The sequence below is a fragment of the Protopterus annectens genome, chromosome 10.part0, assembly GCF_019279795.1.
Source record: "Protopterus annectens isolate FY-2018-M chromosome 10.part0, PAN1.0, whole genome shotgun sequence".
Lineage (NCBI taxonomy): Eukaryota > Metazoa > Chordata > Ceratodontiformes > Protopteridae > Protopterus > Protopterus annectens.
In genome coordinates, this window is record NC_056744.1 from 1,117,396,910 (window position 1) to 1,117,409,350 (window position 12,441).

Below are 12,441 nucleotides of genomic sequence, written 5' to 3' on the forward strand. Positions count from 1 at the left end.
TTTACCGGGAAAGTCCGACTTGGAACAAAGACAATTTTCAGTGGAAGCCCGGGGAGAAATACTCCAGATGCATGTCTTTGTAATGTGGGAGGAAACTGGAGCGCCCAGAGAAAATCCACATGAACGTAGGGAGGACATGCAGACTCTGCACAGAAGGTGCTCCAGCCCAGAATCGAACCAGAGAACCTTTTGCTGTGAGGCAGCAATGCAACCTCTGCACCACTGTGCTGTCCAAATCTCTCTTTTTTTCCCATGTCCATATTTCTTTTTTATACTTTTCCAATATCTCTTGGTTTTGTTGTTTATATTTCCGCACTTCCTCAGATGCTTCTTATTTCCAGAGTAAAGTTTCTTGAGCTATATGCTGTTTTTCACAAATCTGTTGTATTAATGAATGCAAATTTTCATTTGAAACTTCTGACAGTTTTTCTTGTAGAAGTAGTTTTCTTTCCTCTAATTTCTCTCTTAATCATTTTGTATATTTTGTGTCTGGAAATTCTGGGCTTTTTACATAATAGTAACAATACATAATTTATTTCTTATCCTCAATAATCCACTCTATTGTCTTTATGGCTCTTCTTTGGCCTATCAGTTTTTGTGATTTTTGTGGACTGATTTCTTCTACAACAGGGGGAGCCATCCTCACCCTGGGTCTGGCCTGGCCCCATTGTAGGAATGTTTCCATACTGTTAGTTCATGCTGAGTTGTTCTCAGGTCATTATTACAAATTTCATCTCTTCCATGTGATGCTGTTTGGGTCCAGTTGGAATAGTTCTTTTTCATTACAATCTAAATTAATTTCTGTATCTGGTGTTACTTGGATGTTACTATCACAATTTATCATCCCTTTTGTGGAGCCAATCTGTTTTGTTTAACATTTTGTAAATATATCTATGATTTGTTGTATTCAAGAATAAATTTTAGAATCTACACCTAGTTTATCAATTTGCATGTTTTTACTCCCACCACATCTTATATGTATCTATAAAATGGTTTCCTATAATGTTCAATATCTTCATATAACTTTTCTTCAATGTTCCTGATCTTGTCTCACACAGTTTAATCTGTCCTGTTTGTGTATTTTAGTTTTCTAAGTGATAATTCAGCCTTGTTTCCATTAATTGCATTGTTTAGCTCTCAACTTATTTAAATATTTTGTCATTATGGAAATATATTCTCCAAACTTTTGTGCCTAGATCCTGATGTTAAACATTTTTTTCTTTTTTTTTTTTTTTTGCATTCAGTTTCCCCTTCAGTACTTGCAACATTCCTTCTTAAATAGGTTGGGTCCAGTTGGAGATGTTTATGCCAGATGAGTACAGAGATGGTACAGAACTCTAGTAGGGGTACAAAATGAGGGATGGGCTCAGACATCATGCTGCTGGTGATGTGATATGACAAATTCAGAACAATTACATATGTTGTAGGCATGCCAAGAAATTAAATAGCTGTAGGAAATACCTAGAAATATCTGGAGTAAGGTATTTCACTGGGAAATTCCAGATTCCAGTTCTGACTGCTTGGAATGAAGACCAGAAGTAAGAAATGATCTAAACAGGAAATGTTGGACTTACAGTTAGTGGTGGGGATGTTAGGAAGGAAGTAACACAAGTGTGGAAAGAAGGCAACATAGTGGAATACACAAAAGGGGGGCAAACGTGTGGATGAGCAAGGTGGGACTTTAGCATAGAGAATAAATGGATAGATAATTTAAGAAGTGGAAGAATAAATGGGAAGTACAACAAAACAGGACATAAAGGAAGGAAAATGGGAAAAGAAAACAGTATTGATCCTAAAGTTACATAACAGTTAAGGAGAAAATGTAGACAAGGAAAACAAAGGAAGATCCAAACAATTGAATATCAGTAGATGGAAAGAAGAGTCTGAAAAGTGAGATGGAGTGTTGTGATAAGAGAAGGGGCTTAGATGTGGTAAAACAGAAGTTAAAAGGAGGTGCAATGAATAAAACTACATTATTAAATGATAGAGTAGAAATTATATTATTATTAGGTACATAGGCAAGTACTAGGCTAACTGCCATTGTAAGCCATTTTAAGCCTATCCAATTTTCCTTTCAAAGGTGAGAAACAAACCCAGTACTTTGTGTCTCTGCAATAACACCTTAACTATTATGCCAATCACAGCCTTTGTTTAAATTTAATGAGTCGTGCTTATGAAGACAGCAATGCAATAATGTGAGGATACTGAAATTTGTTGTAAACATGGAAAACAATAAAATGATAAGATAAAAAAATCAGGACATGGCCACTGGGCCTACATGCAGCCATTGGCCAGAAAAACTAAAGACTAAGGTAGCAATGCATTCAGCTCCCTCAGTATGACATACAATACACTTTTGTTCTTTGGCTCAGAATGGCAAAATAGTCTTTGCTAGCATTGGTAGTTCAATGTTATTTAGGTTTTACTTGGAGAGATTAGAAATACATTTCTGTTGTTCTGGACAACAGGAGGGAAATGCATAATTTGCCAAGAAGCCTGCATTTGAATACATGAGTTCATTGACCTGTGCTCTGACTGCTGTCGCTGGATTAAAGAGTTTTAATAAAACCCATGAAATAAATAAAACTGAGTTTTCATTTTATTAGGCAGTCATCCTTGCATCTGGTTAATATCTTGCTACACAAATTGAATGTCCTTGTTTTTTATCTCCTAGTTTTAACTCATTCATGACATGGAAAACAACCATCAGCTGGAGGAAAAAGTTCCATTGATCACCACACCAGTGCAGAAGATCAACTTTCTGGTACTTTTTTTTTTGATAACTCTGCTATTTCCCTTCTGTTGTTATTTATTTGTGGATATGTAACCAAGATAATATGTTACAGAACATTAGGGACAGAGTGCTGAAAACTGGTTGGGTACAACTGTACAAAATATCCTAAAGCCATTGCCTCATCATATTATAGAAAATGAGACCATCTGACACATGACAGCCTTAATTCAGAATGTAATGGATATTCTTACAAGCATATCATAACTGTAGATTTACTTACTGTAATACTTATACAGTATGTTTTTTACAGTGTGCTTTAATTACTGAGTTCATTAATTCCTTCATTCATTCATTCATTCATTCTCCAGTACCCTGTTTATCCTATTCAGTGTCACAGAGGAACCAGAGCCTGTCACAGAAACTGCCATGTGAAAGGCAGAGAATGAATCCTGGGCTGGACATGAGCTTACACTCTGAGCTAAATCTGAATCTCTGCTTTCCACTAATGGAGTAGCATAGGATGGCACTGCCTCATTTCAGTGCATCTGTACTAGCACTGCCCACCAGAAGGGATGATGCTAATGGCATTATGCATTAGACCATCATATGGCCACAGCAAGTGCTCCCTAAAGTGTCTATGTAGGGGATACAACAAAATCAGGTTCTCTCCATCACTCCCTGCTGTATTTCTACCATTCTGGGCCCTGAATGAAGCTGCCATTCTCAAACACTTAGGTCCACTTGCAGAGAAAAATGTTAACCCTGTGGGAACAGATGTACTTGGACATTATACTTCCCTGCTACTGCAGATGCTACTCCTAGCATTACTTCTTTTATGTACATAAATATTTTCTGTGTTCAAAATAGGTATGTGCTGCTGTGCAGTGTGCCCATATTAATATATATCTGAATCAGTCCCCTTTTTTGATCAGTTGGCATACTCAGAGCAGCTGATTTGTCCTTTGATTCCAAATTTACTTGTCATTATTCACTTATTATCATGTACTACATGTTGCTCTATTTTTAATCATAACATAATTTCACTACTTGAATCTGTCAATCATCCACATCCTGTGAGTGTCCACTAACCATGATAAATTGCACCAGGTATTTTATACAGTGCCTCTGAATCCTGGCCTGAACACTTACAGTTATTAGACCAAATCATTAACTAAATTTGGTAGTATCATTTACAGCATATCAGATTAAGTAATTAAAAAAATGGACATCTTATTAAAAGTCTCAAAAATAGTTGTGAATATTTCCAGGAAGATAAAGATTTGTTCATAAAACCACACAACAATTTTAATGATTTTTTTTTTAGCTATTGTTAGTGGTAAATATTTTTTTATAAAGCTAAATTCAAACAGAGTAAATAAATATTATGTGATGCATGATCTTGATTATTATAATAGAAATAAAAGAAAACGAAGTGGGATCTTTAAAAATTGGTAGGAGTAAATTACAGTGAAAAATGGAAATTGTAGGAATAATACATGCAGAAAATATTTTGGAAGAGGAATGAGGTTTTAAGAGAATGCAGGAATTGAATAATTTGTTTAATGTTGCTTGAATTATACATCACATATATTGTTATATATCCTATAATGTCTGTAATTGTCAGATAAATAAAAAGAAATACCCACAGCAGCCAAAGGTCGCTTAGTAAGATAAAAATATGTATTGCTGAAGAAATTAACCAAGATACCACAAAAGCTCTGCATGGTGTCAGCTTTGGTGGTCACTTGGTTAATTTCTTCAACAATGCCTGTAAATGTGAACTTTTTAATATGGTTTGATTACTTTTATATAAATGTACGTTTGCCTATGCCATAAGTGATAATTCAATAAATGTGTATTAAAAAGTATAGCAAGTAGGAAGTTTTACCAGGTTCAGTCATTTTTGTTATTGATGATTGCACGGCTCAATATATAGTTGCACAAAAAGTATCAACTTGGCTGAGTAAATGTGAATCGCCAGAAAATATGAAACATATTTATAACTAAATTATTCCCACATCAGACACACTTAGAAGATAATTTATGCATTGCTGCAAGTGTCTAGGGAGTCACATAAGTGCTATGCATGAACATAAATTTTTGGTACATTATAACAGTAAGTGGTAAACATTTATACACATTGTGCCAAACTAGAACAACGATGATGAATATTTATATCACAGAGATATGTAGACTAGTAGTTAGAAATATATAATTCTGAAAAGTATTTGAATAGAATTATACAAAATGTACATGTTGATTTTTATTAGGATGGTGATGCCAGGAGGAGATGAAAAACATATTTTTTGCATCATACTTTAATAGTTTATATTACTTAGTTACTGTTATCATAAGCAAGTTAATATAAGGGATAGTCCTACTACTAAGATTCCAGTGTTTTCTCAAAATGATACTACAATTCAATCCATCGTTCTCTAACAGATGATGCAGGCAAAGGTCCTCAAGCACAAGAAAAGTTGACACATAGCACTGAGTTATTTATTAAAGAATTCATTTAAAAAAAACTGTTTTTAATAGCTTGAATATCAAAAATCAAAAGATTCAGACAGGGAGGAAGATTTTTAAAGTAACCCAATGATTTATCTATGAAAGGACAGGATCTATAAGAAATTATTGATTTTTGCTTTTGCCTTATTGTTGGGATCCATAATTGGACACTATCCTGTAAACAGTAAAATGATTAGATGCAATAAATGACTTAAACATTCTTGAAATAGTGTAATACAGCTCAGAATTCAGAAGTTTAAGTTCACCTTTTTCATTAAGGTCTGAATGGTTTCTAAATTTAACTCTTGGATTACTGTCCATCATAAAACTTAACAACTATTTGCTTACTGCTTTAAAGCTCTCACAGAAAATGTTAAAATTGTATTATTGTAAAAATAAAACAGCTTTGGAGAAATATCAGTTTTAATTATGAGAACATGGAAAAAAAAGTTTGAACGTTAATTTGCTCCAATTTTCAAACATCTTTTTGACTTTATTCATAAATTAATCAAAAATAAAAGCAAAGAGATACAAGCATGTAAGCCCCCCCCCAAAAAAAAAAACATTAAGTTGTATGCAATAGTATTTCTGATTTTTGTATGATTTGTGCATTGTTGAACAAAAACTATTGCAGCATTTATATTGTCTTTAATTGTGTTGCTTTATTGATTGCACTAAAGAGTGAATGAATTCATCAACAGGCCTGGGTTATGTAATATAGCTTAAACATGTTACACTTTAGTAATATATATTGCAGTACCCTCTTTACAGCATCTAGCAGCTGCAAAGGGTTAGCATATATTAAGTCATTCAGTCTGTATAATTTGGAGTGATGGTCAGAACCCTCCGATCTTCAGCATCCATGATGTAGTTGGAGGTATATTGGATATTACTGTGATATAGTCTTCTCTACAAAATCAGATTGTAAAGAATTTCTGCATTTAATAAAAAACTGTTACTCTGTCAGCTGGTGCTGAGGACTAAAGCTCTGACCTATTAATGGGTGGCTTCCTGTGGCAAGGGTACAAGATTTGAATCTTTCCACTTTCATTTATTTACTGTGTGACAGAGAACAACTCACTTAACCAGACAGTGCTTTGGTGCTGCTGGGAATTTGGGCTAGGCTTTATAGGTCTTCAAGACTGCATGCCTAGTAACTATGAGCCTGTTGTCATTTTTTGTCAGCCATTCCCTATTGCACAGCTGATCTAGTTAAGGAAGTGTTATAGCAATATCCCCAGCACACCATTTTTGATGCAACATAAGGCGCTGCATTTGTAGATGAAGCACTAAAATTCAGAGTTGTTTGCCAGAAGCAATCTATGTATTAGTAATAGTTTCTCTTTAATGTGGAATTATTCATATGACTTACTTCTGCAAAGATTGAGCATATTGACATAGCATATTTTATCAGGTGATTAATATTTTTTATGCTGTCATACATACTCATATTTAAACTGTGGTACATGGCTGAATCTTTTGGTATGATGTTAGTGATCTTTACATTATCATGTAGTTCATCCAAAGCTAAATATAAAGTACATGTAATTTATTCCGTCACAAGAATAACAAGTGTACACGATCAATCAAGTGGCTATAACTGCTGGCAGGAGTGGTGTACTCTCTGAGGATGAAAATACCTTATGCTGTTATGAGCTGATCATTTTTAAACTGTCTTTAATCTGGATCAGTAAGACTACTGTGTGTGTGTGTGTGTGTGTGTGTGTGTGTGTGTGTGTGTGTGTGTGTGTGTGTGTGTGTGTGTGTGTGTGTGTGTGTGTTTGTGTGTGTGTGTGTGCGTGTACGTGTGTGTGGGTTTGTGTGTGTGGATTAAGTTGGAATACATTGGCTACTGTGGGTTTGTGTGAAATAAATTTGAAATATGTGACTTTGGTCATTATTATAATTTTTTTTGACACAGACATCTGAGAAAGATGCAGTCAACAATGTAGTTATAATAATGGCTGTGTTTGGGAGATGTCTGTAGACAACAGTGACTGACCCTGCTGAGAAAATCAAAGTTAAAAAAGTCATTAGAATGCCTTTGCAGGACTGCTATGAATTTATTTAGAACAATTTGGAATGCTTTACTGTGGTCATTATTATAACAAGCAGACATATGATGTGTACTCATTTGATAAAGTGGTCATAATTGTTCAGTACGAATATTGGTATATTATAATGGCAGCAGTTTGAGTGGCTTCTTATATTGAAATGGCTACTTTTGTCATTTTTGGTTCATACACTTTGTCTTACTGCTTACTATAAAAATATTCAGTACTACAAATTTAAAACACACTCTAACAAATGTTGCTGAATTAAATAAGAAATAAAATTAAAAAAGTCAAGGAGGTGAATTTATTTTATTTATTTTATTTTACATTTGTTGACTGGGCTAGTCTAACTGGATACATGTCCATTTTCAGTAGAGGCCTAGAGAGATAAGCTCCAAGCAAAAAAGTTGATTACAGTAATAAAAGATTACAAAATGTTGGCAAGTACAAATATTAATACATTGTTACAATTCATTAAATAAAACAGTATGTACAAACAAGGAGAACTAGCATTAGTTAAATAATTCTCAAGATGAAATCATTAATAGATGATTACTTAGTTTACAATTCCAGATTTCTCTGAGATTAAGAAACAAGGACTTAGTCAAAGAGAGGTAGTAGATGAAAAAGTGGTAAAAAGTAAGTCAATGGTTAGTCAGGGTTACAACAGGGGCAAAGCCAGTGTGTTCTCAGGCGAATGTTAAGTTTTTGTTTAAAAAGTGTTAGGGAGGATAGGGATGTAAGTTCACTAGGTAGAAGGTTCCAGTTTTTACCAGCTGTGTTTGAGAACAGAGAGTCACCTGCCTTGTTATTGTTTACTTATGCGAACTAGTAGTTTACTGGATGAGCATAGGGTGTTGAGATTTTTGTAGGGGGTGATCAGGCTAGAAAGTATTGGAGTGTTTTGAGGATGGTAAAGGGTCTTATGGGCAATTGTAAGCTGGTTAAAATTAAGCTGATTCTCTAGTTCCAGTCAACCTAGTAGTTTTAGATTCTGACAGTGGGGGGTTCTGAATGGTTTTCCACTGGCAAATCTGGCAATATTATTGTAGGATTTAGCCAGTTTCAGAAGATTATTTTTGGACAGATTAGTATAAACAGGAGAGGCATAGAGCACTGTTGAGATTATATGGGAATGGGCAGTTGCAGATATAGCTGATGGAGTGAGGAAGGGTTTGATCCTATAGAGGGAGCCCATTTTTTTGTTGACTGTTTTTACAGTGTTGTTAATGCGAGTATCAAAATTGAGGTTGTTGTCAATTGTAACTCTTAGGAGTTTGGTTGTTAACTCAGGTGATATGAGAGTACCATTGTTAGATGTGACTGAAAATCTATTGGGGTGGACTTTGTGGTGGGAATGAAGAGCAAGAGCTTGTTTTTTTTTTTTTTGGATTTAGGAGGAGGCAATGTTTAAGAAACCATTGTTCTACTATGTTGAACACTTTTGAGTTAAGGGATGCAGTTCAGATAAGGAGTTGGCTGAGCATATTAGTGTAGAGTCATCTGCATATTGTATACACATAGCTTGAGGAATTGCCAAGTGTAGATCATTGATGAAAATTGAGAATAGTAGAGAATCTAAAATGGAGCTCTGAGAAACACCTAGGGTGACAGGCAAGAGGGTAGATAGATTATTCTCCCAAAGCACAGCTTGCTGCCTATTGCTGAAGTAGGAACTGAACCATTTTACAGAGTGTGCATCAAGAGAGAGTGATTTTAGAATATTTATAAGCAACTGGTAGTTTACCATATCAAAAGCTTTGGATAGATCAATAAAGAGTGCTGAAGAGAGAATATTGTTGTTTCTATTTTTGTTAATTGAATCAGAGGATAGGAGGGTAGTAATGGTACTATGAAATGGCCTAAAGCCATGTTGGCACTCAGCAAGTATGTTGTTTTGAATTAGATGGTTAAGTAGTTGCTTATGAATGCATTTTTCCATTATTTTTGCTAAGGGGATAATAGAGCTATGGGACAATAGAATATTCATTAGAGTTCCCACCTATGTGTAGGGGGATAATGTGAGAGATTTTCCAGATTGCTGAAATTGTTCCTTCATTTATGGTTCTGTTTATGAGGATGGATGTAGGATAGGCCACAGCTTTAACTGATTTCTGCAGGTATTCTGCAGGTAGCTGGTCAGCTGATGGAGTACAAGGTTTTAGTTTTTGGATGAGCTTGTAGATGAAGTATGTTGGGATGGGTTGCAGTTGAAATGTAGGGAGAGAGCTAATCATGGAGGAAGCAAGGTTTGAGCTGTCAGGTGGTAAGTGGTTTGCTAGGGATTGTATAGCTTCTGTGAAGAAGGTATTAAAGGTATTAGCAGTTTGCATGGGGTTATCATGATTACTACCTAGTGGGGTTGATGTACTAGACTGGCCTGGGTGCAGGAGTCTATTAATGCTTGCCCAAAACTTTTGTGGCTTATTATGGTGTGACTGCTGCATTTGACAGTATTTTTTTTTATCTGAGAGTATAGCTTTTTTTGTTTCATTTCTCATCTGTCAAAATGTTTGTTGATCTAAGGAATTGTTGGTAGTTTGCCACCTGGTCCACACTTTGTTTCTGAGTAGGATTTTCTGTCTGGTGTCTTTAGAGAGCCAAGGGGCTGGTTTTGACCTAGTTCTTATATTCCATTTTGGAGCATGCAGGTCTAGGATATCTAAGAATTTAGTGTTAAAGTATTTAACTGCCTCTTAAAGGAGCCCAATCACATACCCTAAGTTCACGTTGGAATAGATCAGGATTAAAATCTTTGTTGGACCGTATTGTCCTATATGTGGCTGTGTAGAGAATATCAATCTTTTGCCTGATTATGTAGGTCAATGAGTGATCACTTATATCATCTGGGAAAATTCCTATCTTATAAGACTGGTGGTGTTTATTTATGAGAATCCAATCTAAGGTGCTTTCTTTTTTGTTTGTCTTGTTAATTCTGGCTGGGGAGGTGATGAAGTAGGATGTGCAGAACTAATACACTTCCAGTCAATATTGAAATCCCCTAGGATTATTGTTTCTTGTGGAAATTATGCTGACAGGGAGCAGAAGATATCCTCGAGTGTACTAGTATTATTACCAGGGGGTAGATAGGTACAGATGATATATAAGGATTTACTAGAACTGAGTTGAAGTTTGGAAGTAAGTACTTCTGCATTATTCTCAAGAGGTGGTTTATAGTCTAAAGAGGTAACTTGTAACATGTTTTTGAAGAGGATAGCTACTCCTCTTCCCTTTTTATGTTTGCGGTCTAAAATTAAATTAAATTAGAATTAAAGAACACGTGCATTTATGCATGATCATAAAAATGCTTATGCGGCCCCATGGTTACTAACATCACAGGGCCAAAGGTACACTTAATCCATTAATAGCCATATGCATTTTTAATGAATGTAAGCTTCAATGCATTTTCAGTGAATACGAGTTTCAAGGCAAGAGAAATTTACTGTTGCTCATGCTAAAATTGTTTTCATTGTGAGACTGCTTTGTTCAGCAAATAGTCATCAAAACTTGTCTCTAAAATTTGATAATAAAGTTTTAAATTAAATCTAAATCTTTGTAATCACTGTAAACATAAAGAAGAAAATAGTATGTACACTGACAGGTTTAAAAAGTATTTATGGTAATCAGGAAGAGACAGCCAAGTAATGGGACAATTGAATGGTGGCAGGGAGGGGTGTTCCTGGTCCCTTACCCTACCTATGGCTTCATTACACCATGATCAACTATGGTCAGATGTCAAGTCACTGTCCACTTCTATTCCGAAGTCCCTAACTACTGGGTCTGTTCTTAGGGATGTATTGTATATATGGTAATTATTCAGAGTTGCCAATTTTCAGAAGGATGTTGTTATACATTTTTGGGCATTCAATTTTAGATCATGGCTGTTGTACCAATTATTAGTTTGCGAGAAGCCATTTTGAAGGATAATAGTGTCCTTGAGGGATTCTGTGACAACACTATGCTTACACTCATCTCCATCTTGGTTAGCTGGAGGACTCTGACATTAGCCTTGACTTCTGAACTTTAGATGTCAAAAAGGAGTGGCCCCAGCACCAAGCCCTGAGGACTGACCTTTTTGTGAAAGTAGAGTCCCTGTCCTGACTTCCTAAAATCCATTTGTGAGCTAGATGGCTATCCAATGAGTGACATACAGGTTTACTCTTAGTTTCATGACTTTGCTAAGAATGTCCAAATAAGGAATAGTGTTCCATGATTTGGCCAGATCGAGTTAGGCAATGTGTACCTCTTTACCCTCCTTCAGAATTTTAGTGAATTTCTCAAAAAAGTCCACCAGGTCCAGCAGCCACAATGTGCCTTTCATAAAACCAAACTATTTTGGATCCAGTGTTTGAAGGTTCTCTATGTATTTATTTATAATGTCCTTATTAATTATTCCATTGGCTTTTCATATGAGACTAATCAGACTTATGGGTCTGTAGTTACCCAGGTCAGTAGATAGCCCACTCTTGTGCAGAGGGATAACTGTTGAAATCCTTCATTTGCTAGATACAAAGCCAATCAGGAAGCTATGGCTGAACAGTGATTTTATAGGGCTGGACTGGTCATGTTTCATGCTATTCAAAAGATATCCTGGGATATTATCTTGTCCAAAGATGCAGTATTATTTGCCTTGGACAGGGCATTGAGGACTTGTTTGCTAGTGATAGCTGGGGGGATTATAGTTAAGGGTATCTCTTTGAGAGGAGTCAGGGGGGAAGGGGGCTAAAATCAAAGCTAAAATTATCAGCACATAGGTTTGATACATCATCCGGCTACATACTGGTGCTTCCATTTAGAATTAGTTCATCACACTTTTGTATATTACCTTTAAGGTTGTAGATATAGCTGAAGAAGGCCTTGTGGTTGTTCTTTGCCTGCAAAGCTATATTTACCTCAAATTTGAATTTGGTGGACTTGATAAGACTTGAATTTCTTATTTAATCTGATGAGACAAGGTCTTGCCTTGCTGGAAATAGTTTTGTCCATGCATTTTGTCCTTTTTGTACACAACTTGTTGATGTTGGGATTCTACCAGGATTGTATATTCTTTGAGTTAGCCCTGTGATAATTTTGGTTTGGTACTGCTGCCTCAAAGCAATTGTTTACATGATGGCATACAGTCTCTGTGATCAATTCTGCAGAGGC

General features: G+C 35.6%; 1 protein-coding gene across 1 annotated transcript in view; it reads left to right on the top strand.

Annotated features, from left to right (window-relative positions):
- The window catches only part of LOC122813503 (UDP-N-acetylglucosamine transporter-like), a 755,441-nt gene that overhangs the window by 289,833 nt on the left and 453,167 nt on the right, over nt 1-12,441 (top strand). The window contains 1 exon segment of the mRNA XM_044085850.1: nt 2,675-2,764. Within this exon segment, the coding sequence (XP_043941785.1) occupies nt 2,693-2,764 (72 nt within the window). The 5' untranslated portion in view covers nt 2,675-2,692.